The sequence below is a fragment of the Xiphias gladius genome, chromosome 11 (assembly GCF_016859285.1).
Source record: "Xiphias gladius isolate SHS-SW01 ecotype Sanya breed wild chromosome 11, ASM1685928v1, whole genome shotgun sequence".
Lineage (NCBI taxonomy): Eukaryota > Metazoa > Chordata > Actinopteri > Istiophoriformes > Xiphiidae > Xiphias > Xiphias gladius.
In genome coordinates this window covers 13,800,944-13,816,568 of record NC_053410.1, presented here as the reverse complement: position 1 = coordinate 13,816,568, position 15,625 = coordinate 13,800,944, and the positions used below count along the sequence as shown (strand labels likewise).

Sequence of the window (15,625 nt, the reverse complement as noted above, 5' to 3'; positions counted from 1 at the left end):
GTGTCAATACATTTGATATTATACATCTATTTGTGGGAGATACTGGACATTTTTATCAGCTTACAAAAACATGTTTAAGTCCCATCCCTAATGTAAACCAGACATCGCTCTGCACTCAGAGGACTGATAGACCTTTATTATCTCTGAAGTTATAGTGGCGGCTGATCCCAACCATGAGTGTCTACCTCGACAGGCAAACTAAAGTCTAACCTCCAGCTGTGTAGGAATGTAAACCAGTGTTGTGCATTTGTGTGGGAGGGCAGGTACTTTCCAGACATGTTGATGTCTTTACCTTTTTTTTTCAACAGGCCATTCCCAAGAGCTTTCCCCATATACCGGTAGGTTGAATTACATCTTGAACTCAGCTGCCCCAACTGCAGCGGACTGGTTCAGTTTTGGTGATATTCCAGTTTAAGATCGAAAGTTCCAGCTGTGGGAAGGACGAGAGTCCAATAAAAACTGATGCAAAACATTCTAGAGAATTAGTACCTGCCCCACATCTGGAATCAAACCATTAAATGGATCTAACTGCTGTTGTTGCTGTTAAAAACTTTCAAGCATCAAGAGTGACACCATGTGGATACACTGTGGAACTGCAAGGAGAGTAACCAAGTTTTACTGTGTTACTTAGTCAAAAATGACTCACCTAATGGGTAGAAGTAAACCAGCATAACTTAATATCTCACCAGGTTACACACCAGTCATTTCATATTTATTTTGCAGGATCAATCCTGATGAGTAATGACAAATCAGACTTTTATTTAGCTCTCAGGCTGAATGCTTTTCTGATTTCATAAAGGTACTCCATTGATTGAACACCACAAGAGAGTCAACAACCTTTATTTATCCATATATGTGCCACTCAGGAATTGGGAAGAGGTGTTACAGGATTTGCCCTTAAGAGAAGCTTATATGGATCATTTACAGTTTTTCTCTCTACAATGAGGCCACTGACAAAAATATGGGGGATAAAGACAATATGGTCGTAACAGTGTAAACACATGGTAATATACATGAAAGCAAAAAAGCAATAGTGACATCAAATTAAAATGTAGGGTAAGTTAGTATGAATAAGAACAAAAGACTCCTGAAAACCCTAACTTTTTTTCTCAAATAACAGCTCAGCATACATTTCTACATAGCATGCAATAAGGCACCTATCTAACACAAGGAAGAAACCTATGCTACAGTTTGAAGCACAATTGTTATCCAAATGAAAAGAAATATTGCTCACCATAATGTTCACTCCCATAAAAACTGTATATCTCTCATTCCCTTTCATATAACCCAAGCCATATCTAAAAAAATACAGTTTGTAAAAGATATTTTACACAGAACAGTAAATAGAGCGCAATCCATTGGAATTCGAAAAAATCTTGTAAAAGTGAGATTTTCATGTAGTCTTTTAGTATACACAACCTTTTTTTAGATCAAATTGTGACAGTCTGCAGATCAATGTGAGTGTTACCTATATTCTATACACAGATCACTGAATTAGTCTCCAAAGGAATAAAGTGTGATGTTGCATTTCATGTACATTTGGTGCTGGGGTACAGAGGAAACTGCACAGTAAATAATTAGGACACAGGTCATGTCATATGCTACCCAGTAGGTTTTTATTTCTATTATGCATTTTCTTATGGCTAAATTGCATGTCATAATAGAATCAGGGTGTCAGCCAGTATTGCTCTCTGTACAATCTATGCAGCAGTGCTAACCAATAGTAGACATACAAGAAAACAACCTCATAAATATACAAGATGGCTCGTGTCTGATGGAGCCCAAATTCAAGAACAAGCTGCATGAGAACACCTGCAACATGTTTATCTCCAACACTTAAAACAAATTAAAGTCATAAAAGGAGGGAAGAAAAAAAAAGTGGAGACAAAGTGGATCTTACTATCAAAAATGTCATCTTATGGAACAGCACACTAGTCACCTATACATATATATAAAAGAAAATCAGTACGTATTTACATTGGATTTTTGATGTTTGCTTCACATGGGTTATGTGGGTGAAAAAGAAAACTATTTAAATCGAGACAACAGTTCTTGTTCACCAATTGTGTTGGTAGCTTTGAATAAAGTTGCAGCTGAGAAGCACGTGTGCCCACCTGAAGGGACATAAACTGAATTCGTCTATCAAAAAGACCAACCAGAGGGCGAAGTATATTTTCCCCAGGTGACAATTATATCGTGTAGATCTTCAAATCACGTTTTTTTTCTTTAAAAGTGTTCAAAAGAGGTCCTGGAGCAAGTGAAGCACAATCACAAACAAGAATAGAGGCTCCTTCCCAATCTATTATTATACCCTCTTCAAATTGAACACAAAGTCCTGGGTTCAGCTCTGAATTATAGGTTACTTGGTCCTTCAGGCCAAGCCATTTCTTTTTGAAGACTTTTGTGTTACTGTCCATTGATTCTCAACTGCTCCACAATGTGCTGACCTGACCACTTTTGTCTATAGATGTTGGCCTGATGTTTCCTGTGGTGAGGCAATATCAATGATGGGACCATTGGTAGAACAGAAACGGGGGAGAGGGGGGGTGTGTGCGCTTGCATGGGACAGCATTTGAGGGTCAGAAAGCGTGCTCACTGATCTACATGGATCCTATGATGTCTGGAGAGGGAAGATGAATGGTTAAAGCCTTTTCCACACTGAGAGCACCTGTACGGTTTTTCAACGGACAGGATACGCTGTTTTGGGAAGGTGTTGTTAGGGAATCCCTTCCCTGTGGGGATCGTGCTGTACTGCTGCGGTTGCGGCTGCGGTGGTTGCTGTTGCTGCGGTTGCTGTTTGTTTTCCAAGTGAACTCTCTGATGTCTTGCAAGGGAGGATGAGTGATTGAATCTTTTGCCACAGTGAGCGCAGGTGTAACTCTTCCCCTCTGAGTGGACTCTTTGGTGCCGGGACAGGGAAGAGGAATGATTGAAGCCCTTATCACAGTGGTGGCACATGTAGGGCTTGTCCCCCTGCTGGTGCACCCTCTGCTTTGGGGGAGTGCCGTATGACATGGGTTTTCCAGGCTGAGGTGGAGAAAACACTGGATTCTGCAGGTGGGTCTTATGGTGGCGAGAGAGAGAAGAGGAGTGATTGAAGCCTTTGTTGCAATGTCTGCAGGTGTAGGGCTTCCCTCCCGCATGGACTTGCTGGTGCTTCTTCAGATGGCGTTTGCGGACAAAACTCTTCCTGCACATGTTGCATTTGTACGGCTTCTCACCTGAGTGGATCCTCTGGTGCTCTCTCAGCGTGGCAGCTGCTGCAAAACACTTTCCACACTGTGTGCAGCGGTGGGGTTTGTCTCCAAGCACAACTGCAGCGTGGGTTTTCTGGTGTTGCTTCAGGTTGGAAGTCGTAGCAAAGCCTTTGCCACACTGGCCGCAAGTATATGGCTTCTCACGTGCATGGACCTCCTGGTGCTTTTTCAGATGCCTTCTGCGGACAAAGCTCTTCCTACACTGGGTGCACTTGTAGGGCTTGTCCTCTGAATGCATCTTCATGTGTTCTCTCAGGGTGATGGCAGCGGCAAAGCTCTTACCACACTCTGAGCATCTGTGGGGCTTGTCTGGCAAATGAATCATTTGATGAGACTTGAGGCTGAAGGCATCAATAACATCTTTGCCCATAATTTCAACTCCAGGGGGAACATAAGGCTTTTCTTTCATGTGAATCTTCATGTGCTGTTTGAGGCTGGCCTCCACAGCGAAGCTCTCACCACAGTGGACACAGATGTAAGGGTTGAGGTCTTTATGGATCTCAAAGTGTTGGTGAAGATCAGCTATGCTGCCAAAAATCTCCCCACACTCGTTGCACTGCAAGCCATGGGCTTCATGTATAATTACACCATTCTCAGACTCCACTGTCAACTCCCCACCATGGTCAGACTCTACTTTGACCACATGTTCGCTCTCCGTCTTAAGCAGCACCTCTCCCAGCAGAGCCTCGTTTCCTGTTGTCTTGATTTCTGCTCCTGTGAAACAGTGCATCTCACCATGTTCCACCTTAATGTAATCATGGTCTGTCTCAGCTACAATTGCATCAACACAGGCTACAGCTCCAAGGTCTGTCCCCAGTCCCTGGATCTTTAAGTCTGAGCCATGGATCTCCAGCTCTAATCCGCGCTTTTCTTCTGTCATGATCTCCGTTTCTGCTCCATAGTGAAGGTCGACGTGGCTGTGGGCTATGACACACTCCGACCCAAGTGTGTCAAGGCCGGGTGTATCACATTCAGTCTCTGACTCGGCCATGAGAACACACTCCAGCCCCACGACCTCCGTTTTCCTGCCGGATGATGACTCAAGGGGGGAATCGGGGTATATAGAGCTTTGTTTTGTTTAGTGCTGTGCTGGTGCTCTTGTCAGTGAGCAGACCTGCAAAAGAGGAAAATAAAGAGAACAAAATATAAATAACTACAAATTGTGTGGGGTTTCATATATTGGTTTAATTAATTTGTCTGGGATAAACTCAACTGATAAAACAGAAAAACAAAATGATTTAGAGCTAGACTAGAGGGCAAACCTATTGTCCCCGACCCCCTACAAATCTAACAAAATTTGATGTGGAGGCCTAAGGCCAGTTATCTCTTACTGGTACAGCGCCCTACTATTTGCAAAGTCATTCTTGCAAATCTTTTTTTGTTCAAATGTCTTGCCATTTTCATTAGATGCCTCAGGCGGAATCAAGCTTTTCATGTATTTGTTACAAATAGTATACAAAATGATCCAGCAAACTTTACATGTTGAGATTTGGGTGGCAAGAGAAAAGGTTGGACAATTAAAAAGAAAAAAAAGGCAAATCTTTGACATAAAATTCAACCTGGTGAAATTAATTGTCAGGATAACAAACCATATTTTTTACTTGATTCCACATTGTTGTATGCATGATTAAATGTACATTTAAAATTTAGATAATTCATTTTGACTGTTAACATCTCAGGTAGGACTCTTGGCAAAATTATGGGAAGCGACAAACTTAATATTGAATCAACGGCTAGCCTCACTGAAAGACAAGTTTGATATTAGACTTATCTTTATGTAGACTATTTAAATGACTGGACGTTATCTGATTAGATATCAACTGAAATAGTTAAAAAATGCTTGTCAACATAAGTTTGATGCTTACTGCCCTGGAGGGTCTGCCCTGTTTGCCCAGGACAGACAGAGAAAACCTCAGCCAACATAAGATAGCACTTGGTTGGTGGGATAGCCAATACAATGCTGTATTAGTTTAACACAATAGGTGGTCAATGTGACAGAGAGAAGCCCTCACTATTAGATATAATGATCTAATTCTTACTGCTGTATAATCATTTGCCTATATTCATTTGATCCAAAACAGTTTGAGTGAGACATGCATTCATACCAATTAAAGTTGCGGGACTTGTGTGATAAAATGTGTTTCTTACAACTGCACGCCTCATATTTCATCAACAGCAGACTTGCAATACTACTTATCGAGCTAAGTGATGAATTTGCTAGCTTCGTTAGCGCTTAAGACGAGCTTCACTTCACTAGCTAACACAATTGATAAAATCAAAGTGGACCACATCTCGATCAAGCTTTCAATTCAAACTTAATCCTCAAGCCAAAGCTTGGATGAACTACGACACTCGCTTATCTACGCAGTTAGTTTTGCCCTATAATTAAATACAACTTGGAAGGTGCAGAGGCATTTAGACAGTGAGGTTTTGTTATTAAACACTGAACTATCGGTTGCTAGCCTCCCATAACAGCTACAAATAGCCTTCATAGCCGCTAGTTAGCTGGCTATGGTGGATGGGGGGACTGGTTAACGACAAAACAGCATTGTGTTAGCTGCTAATGTGTTCACGATTTAGCCAGCTAACTAGCTTCATAGCAAAAGCAACCCGCAAGTAATTATAGTCAGTACTTCAAGATCAACTAAATACTTACATTAAAGCGAGTGGTTGGGCTAAGTATTTTGGTGCAATTTATGACACAACTACGGACGCGGAAATTCTCCTTGTTCGAGTATTAACAGGCCATCTTGTTGTGCCACACCAGCACTTCCAGCTAGCCAAGATTACATGCTCGCCTAAGATGGCTGCCACTAGCTAACGTTAGCCTGGTTAGCTTCCGCCCTTCAAAACATACCGAATTAGAGATACCTCCGAAGCCATCTCAGAGTGAGCCGAAAACATACACAGCTAGGCGACATATGCATATGGTTGAGTTATGGTGGCAATCTTGAACCCTCGTTTAAGATGCACTATCACCAAAGACGAAATTGAAGGCTAATGGTAAGTAGGTTAGCAAGCTAAGAGCCACACCGTAATTCCAACCAGGAGTGGGCTAGCTGAAACAAAGATGGCTAACTGTGAGGGCGATGAATGCTGCACCGAAAAGCCCGGGAAAGGATGCCTTTTGCTTACACAAGAATCCATGTACGGCACAAATGCCAGAACATATGCAGGTTGAAATACATTAACCGAATAGAAAACTACCAGGCAAATAAGTCATTTGCAGGTGGAGAAGGCACGATGAATCTTGGCTCCAGTCCGGGCTAAAGCTCCCCCTCACTGCGGCAGCAACGACAGACCGCACACACGACTGCAATGGCGGCCTTGCTGATGTTAGCAGCTATCCAGCCGAGACAATATTAGCGTGCTGGCTAAATAGCCATGATGCCAAGCTAACGAGCCAGCTAATCCAGTCTGCTAGCAGGGATAGAGCCTGCTGTCCAGTTTAGTACCAGCCTGTAGATTGTAAAACACTGGAGCGGAAGCTTTGTATAAACCGCCCATCCGACCATGTTGAGTCTGGTTTCGTCTACAAAGATAAACTGGACGTGGATTCGGGAGAGGCGGATGGTTCTATTCTACAAAAATAACCTGGATGAGATTCAGAGCTGAAATAGTTCCTTATGTCAGTAACGTTATGTCGCGGTGCCTGTCTGGTTTTTCAGGACATAATGTTACAACCAGTGCGAGTCAAGGCCTGTATTTTTCCATTACAAAGTTCGCTACTAGCACGAATGGAGACGCAAAATACACCACCCATACACTGACTACCAAAATAAATAATTACTAAGCTTATATTCAGCTAAACAGAGTCCCTCTGCCTCAACTCTGCCACTGTTCGTGATAGAGTAAGTTGAATTTAAACGGTAAAATAATCACTAGGAGTTAGGATCACGCCGACTTAAATGTATAAATCAGTACATGAACACACCCACCTTTTAGTCTTTTTACTTTCTGAGTGATGAAGGGAAGAAAAAAATGAATCGTATAAATGCTTCAAACTCCAGGTTGAGAAGGGCTTTGCAAGCTGTTGTGAGCCTCGTCAAACTGCTGTGTGTGTCTTCCCCTCTCTCTCTCTCTCTCTCTCTCTCTCTCTCTCTCTCTCTCTCTCTCTCTCTCTCTCTCTCTCTCTCTCTCTCTCGCCTGTGCGTGTAGCTGGCGCCACAGCTCATCTGGCGCCAACGTTGGACTACCGACGCACTTTAGCGAAAGCAATCTTTGTCATTTCAATACGGCAAGGAAACCCCTACCACCCCCTGCAGCCTCGGAGTCGTTCATGCCACACAAGCAGGAGATCTTAAAGAAACACTGAGGTATTTCCACGGCTTTCATATGCAGTATTTAGCGAACAGCATTTAACTAAAACAGCCACCAGTGGTGGGAAGTAATCTCAGTACATTTATAGTATTGTAATTGAGCATAACGTAGATGCACCTGCACTTTACTTGAGTATTTCCATTTTTTGTTATTGTTTATATTTCTACTATCTATCTTTTACTTAGGTAAAAGCATCAGTTCCACAGTGTAGAAATACCCTGTTACAGGTAAAAGACCTGCAATCAAAATTTTACTTCAGTAAAAGCACAAAAGTGTAAGCATTAAAATGTACTTAATAGACCCAAAGTAAAAGTATTCATTATGCAGACTGACTAATTATTGATGCATTCATGTATAAACATCACTTTAGTGATAGTGTAGTTGTCTAAAAAGTACAATACTTGCCTTTGAAATGTAGTGGAGTAGAAATATGAAGTAATTTAAAATAGAAATAGACAAGTGAAATGCAAGTACCGTTGTACTTGAGTATAGCCCTTGAGAAAATGTTTTCAGTTACATTCCACCACTGGACTCTACTGCATTGAAATGGCGGATACAAATACTAGTTACTTTGCAGATCTTCCAAATTTTTGCAGGCAATTTCACACAAAACATATATGTTGCAGTAGTATACATTAATGCTTCAGTAATAATAATCCAATAACATACCATTTGTACACAATATTGCCATTTCAATGCATGACTTTAACACTTTGCTATTATGACTTTTACAAATGTGAAGGTTCTGAGTATGTCTTCTACCACTGTCTACTATTATTATTGCTGACCTTTTCCTAAAGCATTGAGATTTTTATTTTCATGTTGCATTAGCTGACTTTTAGAAGAGCTTGCATGAGACAAATTAAGGTGGTTTATCACAGGGGATATGAAAATTACCACAGCGATGGGGCCTCATAGGCCTAATTGACAAATGTTGCCCTAACATTACTGTGACCTACTGTGGGCAAAATACCAAAATTGAAAACTATGGCAGCCAGTCTAAATCTGTGGAAGAATGCAAAGTTACTGTTATTAGGCAGTGTGCGACATTAGCTTGAGATGCATACGTGTCGCTAAAATTTCTATAAGGCATGAATCTGAAAGAGGTGCATTTGGACGTATTTGCACAACATTGCGAAGACTGGGAAACTCAAATGTAACACGTTACAAATATTGATATTACAGAGTAAAGCGATTTTCACAAATATACCAGGAAACATGTCACTCAACCAGGTGAAAAATTAACAGGAAAATCAACATTGGTAACGTGCTGAGCCACCACAAGCCGCCAGAACAGCTCCACTGTATATTAATATAGATTCTCAAGACTCTACTGGAGGGACGAACAATGTTATAATATTATTATGTGTATATAAAATTGGTATAAATTACCAATCAAACTGGATGAAGTTCCAGATGCTACACAGTTCTTTTATATACAGTATATTTTATATATTTGAGGAGTAGAGGCTACTCAGAGGGTTATATATTTTGTGTAGTAATGAATTAGTCCCACAAGATGATGCTGTTTGCAGGTGTTGGTAGATGTTCTGGAGGTATGGGCAACACATACTGTACACATCATGGGCAGAGGTCTAAAGATATAACACAAATATGACGTTGAAATAAAACAAAACAAATTGAAGGCCATTTGTTAACAGTGTAGATAAGCGAAAAATGCTGTGAAGGTTTCTCATTGTTTTACAGATAGTGTCCATGCTATCCCTTTGCTCAAATAAGACATGCACTTTACATTTTTTCCACATTTTCTCTGACTTCATCATATCCTCCAGATAGAAAGTGTGCTAATTTAATCTGATGTAAAATAACTTGAGTTATTTGTTGTTGGCAACAGAAATGTACTTCTGTGATACCTAGCAGTCTTACATTGTAAATGTAATCTATCTGTCTATCTATCTATCTATTTTCATTTCTGTTTGTTTAAACTTCTCCTTTTTCTCAGTCCTATTTGTTTCAGTTAGTTCATCTGTAGTAACACCCATTCCCTGAGTATTAAATGCCCAACCTGGAATACTGGTTTTGCGATGAGAGTAGACCACATAACTAACATTCTGTCACACGCAGTGTCAGTCGCACAGTTTCACTGAAGCTGTTAACTTCAGGAACTTGTTTTCTTGGTTTTCCTCCTCACTTTTTGTCGATCATTTCTCTAGCTGTTGATCTCAACATATTTTATTAAGAGGTTTACAGATTGCTGAAGAGCTGAATCACCTGTGGATTTTAATTTTGTTATCATATCTGCTGGACATCTTTTTTTTTTTTTAACTCCTGGTAAAAAATGTCCCACCATAGCACTTTGGATTTAGACAGATACAGCAGCTTAGAGAAATCTCGTCGCTCTACCAGTCGTAGCCAGTCCAGGGATCAGGCTAAGTACGGGGAAGTCCTGTGTGACTTCTGCACAGCAAGGAAGCAGAAGGCTGAGAAGTCCTGCTTGGTGTGCCTGGCATCCTACTGCGAGACTCATCTCCAGTCTCACTATGACTATCCTGCCCTGATGAAGCATAAACTGGTCAAAGCTACAGGTCAGATGAGAGAGAAGATCTGTGCACAGCATGACAAGCTGCTGGAGGCTTTTTGTCGTACTGATCAGACATCAGTTTGTGTTCTGTGCATGATGGATGAACACAAACACCACAACATTGTCCCGGCTGGAACTGAGAGGACTGAGAAACAAGTGAGTGATGAAAACTAGCTCTCAATCTACAGTTTTGGTGAAGGTACTCAATGAGTGATTTAAAAGTTTATTTATTGTACAAGGCTGACATGAGCACAGCAAACAGTTCGTCAGCAGTGGTATCATCCACTATTGATGGCAACTTTAATGTCATTCCCTCTGCAGAAACAACTTGGTGCCATGCTGCACAAATCTCAACAGAGGATTGACCAGAGAATTAAAAAGTGGCAGGATCTCCGACATGCTGTGGAATCAGTTAAAGTTAGTAAAAAAAATCATCTCACTCTAGTCACACTATTGTAAACAAAACACAATGCTAAAAACAAGTAATTAAGGTTTGCTGGTTAGAAAAATAACCACTTTCCATACATTTAAAAAAAAAAACACTCTCTCCCGCTCTTTCTTCCATAACTCTTTAGCACTCTGCTCAAACCGTCCTGGAGGAGAACGAGCGGATCTTCACTGAGCTTCTGCTTTCCATAGAGAGGAAGTACAATGAAGTAAAGGAGATGATCCGCTCCCACGAGAGGACCACTGTGACTCGGGCCGAGATACTGCTAGACCGCTTGGAGGAGGAGGTCACTCTGCTGAGGAAAAGACACACTGACCTGGAGAAGCTTTCACACACTGATGATCACATACACTTTCTACAGGTGAGGCTGACCTATGCTGAGGACCCCGAACAGGACCACGTATGGTGCAACAACCAATGATGTTCTGATAAAACAATAAGCAATTTTAAGGCTATTTGCTAGATGTGTCTCCTCTCTCATCTCTATCTTCCATCTTTGTATTTTTTACCAGAGCTGGCAGTCTCTTTCAGGACCCTCAGGATATGAAGACCTCAACAACATCAGTGTTGCTCCCTATTACTCCTTTGATGCTACCAAGAGAGCCATTGCTGCACTGAAATTACAAGTAGAAGAAGTCAGCAAGACAGAAATGAACAAAATCTCGGGAGCAGGTGGACAAATCTCGTCTTTCCGTCTTCATTTCATGTAGCATTGGTGTCACTCTGTAGGACTGGTTGCCTTTTTAGTCTGCCGCTGCTTTCATGAAGCTTATCATATGTTTTTCATCTCTCTTTTGATAGTGAAGGAAGTCTACGTCACACAAGAAGGTGGGACAAAGACAAGAAGAGAATCAGTTTTGAAGGAAGAACTGGTGACAAGAGAAGAACCAAAGACAAGAGAAGATTTCATGAAATGTGAGTTGTGGGGTAACTTTTTACAGAGAGGCCTGCCTGTAACCTGTTGTTAAACTTTCAACACCAACCTGGCAAGGCTTTACCGGCGGTCATATCACACCCCACTTATATTCCAGCAAGTGGATTTTGTACTATCCCGGTTTGAAAAGTGCTCGCCATGGTGTCATGTTCAAAATAACATCTCCATCCCTAACAAAGGGATGATCACACCATGTGGTGAAACAACTGAAACTAGTCTTACGGAAGGTATGCTGCTTGAAGAACAGGTTTGGTGACCCGCAATAAAGCAAACTTACAGTTCAGCATTACTTAAACAAACACAGGTGTTCCTGCTTTTACTCCACCTGCATGGGAGTTACAAAGCAAACGTTTTTAGTGGGCTATCTTTGTCATTCCTAAACATATTAGATTCACAAATATTTAGTGAGGCAAGTTATGTGCAACAGGATGAAGCAAAAGAAGAGTTTGTTAAACTGTGACACTGCTCACGATCACTGCTGACATTCTTAAAAGAGACAAATACCAAAACATATGATAACATTAAACTGGAAAACAGAACCTAAACAGCAACACAAAGAGAATCCATAATCATCTTGTCCTGCATTGTTTAGACTCTTGCCAGTTGATTCTGGATGTCAACAGCGTCCACCCCAACCTTCACCTCTCCGAGGGTAACCGAACAGCTACGATGAAGAGCGAGCCTAAGAACTACCCTGACCACCCAGACCGATTCGACCACTGGCAGCAGGTGAGATTTTAGTGCCCGCCAGGATGTCATTTTGTGGCTGAAAAAAGGTGGAGGGAAGGTGATCTGTTGTGAATGCTACAGAGCCAAAATGATCACATTATCAAGAAAGGAATATACTTAATTCTGAATACAGATTTAAGAGTCAAAGGAACCTTTACCCTCAGGGAACTTGCTCTTTGAATCACTGTCCTGAGGTAGTTAGAGCTTTTAAGACATGAAAATTTGTCTATGGCATCATGTATTTTCACTCTTAAGATTTATTTTTCTCCTCTCCCTTTGCATGTATTGATTCAGAATTGCTACCCATATCAGGCTTTTAATATTAGTTTTTGAAGTTATCTTAACAATAAAAGTACTTTCAATTTCGCACTTGTAGTAAGTGATTTCTCATGTAAGCTCTTATCTAAACAGCTGTTATAAACCCTGCATAAAGCAACACTTTGTCTTTTAATCTCGCATTTCATCCATTCCACTCCAGGTGCTGTGCAAAGAGAGCGTGACTGGCACTCGCTGTTACTGGGAGGTGGACTGGAGGGGAACAGAGATAGACGTGGCCGTTACCTACAGGGGAATCCGCCGTAAAGGAAATGGGAATGACTGCAGCCTGGGCTGGAACGACAAGTCCTGGAGTCTGTACTGCTCTGACTCCAAATTCTCATTTGTGCACAATAATAAGAGCAAAGACATTCCAGCTCCAGTGTCATCTCGTATTGGCGTCTACCTGGATCTTGCAGTGGGAACGCTTGCATTTTACAGTGTCTCTGATGGCATGCAGCTTCTGCACAGAGTTCAGACTACATTTACAGAGCCCCTCTACCCTGCATTCAGTGTGTGGGGCTTTGGTACCAGTATAAGGCTGTAGAGGAGTTAAAGCTATAGCGCTACTAATTTGCGTTCAGAGTACACAATATTCCCAATATTGCTGTGTAATTTGAAACAGGGTGTTTTTATTAGTTCTTGTTAGTTTCCCCTTTGCTAAAAATATTTTTTTTTCCTCATACATGAACTATTGTATGAGTGTTCAGCCCAAATTGATATGTTTTTATTCTGTTGACCACTGCTTGTTGTTTTGAGGCAATTTAGTCTGAAGAGATTAAAACAGAATGTATCAGTTGTAAGTAGGAAACATATGCAATAACTGATTATCATGTTATTTTCTTTATGTTGCACATCTTTTTCTCTATTATGTTAAAGCATGTTATATTTACATTATTGGTATGTTAGATGCTTTCTGTGAAATTAAATCACAGTTTCTACAACCCCCACGTTGTTACAGATTTTTTTTTGTTTTGGCACTTTAAATATGGATTAGCACAAGACAGCTATCTCTGATCCTGCTGAAAACATGTCATGTGGACAGTGGCTCAGCATTACTGCAGCTGGAGTGGCTGTCGTTGTTCACACTGATGTCAGTCTGTTAGCCACCTTACCTCCATTAATACATTAAATCTTGGAATACCCCTCCCAATTGCATATTATAACACCATATCATGTTAGGGGAATAGTGAAACTAAATACCAAGGACCCCAACATGGGGGGGGGCTAAAAAAGCCTGTAATTAAAATTTTGTTTATATCTGCAATTTTGAAATTTTATGTTATGAGTAAGTATAAGTATTATAAATAAACTATCACTGTTGGCTGAATAAATTTGGTAGACCATTTCTTGTTTGTAAGACAATAGAAGAGCCTATCTTTTTCTGTAACCATTGTGTATACAATTTTAAGATGCTAGTAATGAAATGATTGTGCCTTTAAGGTTCTAAAGTTTTATTATACTACTTCTGTGTTACAGCAGGTGGGGCTAAAACTTGTTGGAAACTAATTCACCGTAAATCTGAGAATAAAACACAATTTCATTGAAGTCTTTCATCATGAAATACAGTAACACAGTAATCCTTTATTAGTCATTGAGTATCTTTTGTCTTTTGCTCAGAGTATAATGAAGACCCACAAAATAAAAAATAAATAATGTTTAGAAAAGAGGGTGAAACATGCTGGGACTCTCCTGAATGCACTTCACTGCTGATTACCATAATAACCACGACAGATGAACGTGTTTACTTTTTGATTCTGTTTGATTTGTACAGGCGTAACAATGGATGTATGAAAAATGGAAGGGAGGCAACCTAGGCTGCATATGTACAGGGCCAAGATTTTTGTGCTGCATCAGTGATGCCGCCTATTTTAATGTAGGGCTAACTGTTATTTATTTATTTCTAAATGCATTTACATTATATTGAGGGTATTTTTGACCAGTCGTCACCAGACATTAGGCCTATTACTTCCAGGTCCTCATTAGGAGATACATCTATAGAGAGATATTAAGTTAAAACTCCAGGGGGCAGCAGAACACACACACACACACACACACACACACACACACACACACACACAGATTGAGCGAGAAAGGGTATTCATATGCACATTTGGTTTTCCTGTCTCTATAGAGGTGGTATCAAATTTCACGACGGTTGTAGCTGTTGGCTGAGTCGTCTGACTTTACAGCGAGAAAACAAAACGAGTCAGCGTGATCAACTGGGAGAAGAAAACCCACGAAGACGTGGGAGCGCTTGGTTACTCGTATCACGCACACCGGAATCATAAGCCGAAACGCAGACATGGGTTTCCCCACTCCCCTGCACACTGATCAGTTGTGTTGCCAGAGCCCAGCGCGGCCGCAAGTTTACCGTCTGTCAGGCTCTTACACTAACAGACCCCAAACTTGGACACGTTTAAATGCTCTGTTGGTAACGGTTACTGTTACCACCACCGTACATGGCAGGTTCATTTATTCTCCAGCCGCCTAGACACCAACCAGCAGTCTGCAGCTGAAATGATTAGTTGATTGTTTCGATTAGTCGAGGGACCAAAAATTAATTGGCAACAATGTTGATAACTGATTTAGTGTTTAAGTCGTTTTTTTTTTTTTTTTTAATCAAAACTGCTAAATGTTCAGTGATACCAGCCTTTCAAATGTGATTATTTGCTAGTGTGCATAGTTTTCTATTTTAAAAAAAATTAAATTCTTGTATTACTGACAGCTGGTCAGACAACAAAAGAAATTCAAATATGTTAACTTCAGCTACAGGGAATAATGATGGGCATTTTCCACTAGTTGCTGACATTTTACACGCTGAACGATCATTTGTTTATTAAAGAAAAGCATTGCCAGATCTATTGATAGTGAAAATAATTTTTTGGTTGCGGCCTTACAGCTCTCCTGTGATGGAATAATACCACATTGACCAAGGTTTTCTGTGCGTTAATTACGCAGAGGAAAATGGAAGAAATGTGATAGAACACAACTTGACAACAAAGGAGCACAATTTCGACTAAAACAGTTAAGGTCTAAGAGGTCCCGATACAACACAGGGCTACAAGATGGAGGATTGT

At 40.8% G+C, this 15,625-nt stretch overlaps 2 protein-coding genes across 5 annotated transcripts; one reads left to right on the top strand and one right to left on the bottom strand.

Moving 5' to 3' along the window:
• Positions 1 to 823: 823 nt before the first annotated feature.
• Positions 824 to 7,347, bottom strand: si:ch211-198a12.6 (uncharacterized protein LOC563253 homolog). Of its 3 annotated transcripts, none has more exons than XM_040138317.1 (2): positions 7,196 to 7,347; positions 824 to 4,371 (listed from the first exon to the last, which is right to left on the bottom strand). In XM_040138317.1, the coding sequence occupies exon 2, from the start codon at positions 4,246 to 4,248 to the stop codon at positions 2,593 to 2,595; it is 1,656 nt and encodes a 551-aa protein (XP_039994251.1). In that variant the 5' UTR covers positions 4,249 to 4,371; positions 7,196 to 7,347; the 3' UTR covers positions 824 to 2,592. The 3 variants fall into 3 exon arrangements, with proteins under 3 accessions (XP_039994251.1, XP_039994252.1, XP_039994253.1); XM_040138318.1 differs by lacking the exon at positions 7,196 to 7,347 and adding an exon at positions 6,465 to 7,078; XM_040138319.1 differs by lacking the exon at positions 7,196 to 7,347 and adding an exon at positions 5,914 to 6,372.
• Positions 7,348 to 7,472: 125 nt separating this feature from the next.
• LOC120796030 (tripartite motif-containing protein 16-like) lies at positions 7,473 to 13,742 on the top strand. 2 transcript variants are annotated; one of them, XM_040138321.1, is made up of 8 exons: positions 7,473 to 7,573; positions 9,891 to 10,275; positions 10,441 to 10,536; positions 10,695 to 10,928; positions 11,080 to 11,239; positions 11,369 to 11,482; positions 12,094 to 12,230; positions 12,709 to 13,742. In XM_040138321.1, exons 2-8 carry the CDS (start codon positions 10,096 to 10,098, stop codon positions 13,090 to 13,092), a joined length of 1,305 nt encoding a protein of 434 aa, XP_039994255.1. In that variant the 5' UTR covers positions 7,473 to 7,573; positions 9,891 to 10,095; the 3' UTR covers positions 13,093 to 13,742. The 2 variants fall into 2 exon arrangements, with proteins under 2 accessions (XP_039994255.1, XP_039994254.1); XM_040138320.1 differs by lacking the exon at positions 7,473 to 7,573 and having other exon boundaries at positions 9,877 to 10,275.
• Positions 13,743 to 15,625: the final 1,883 nt, after the last annotated feature.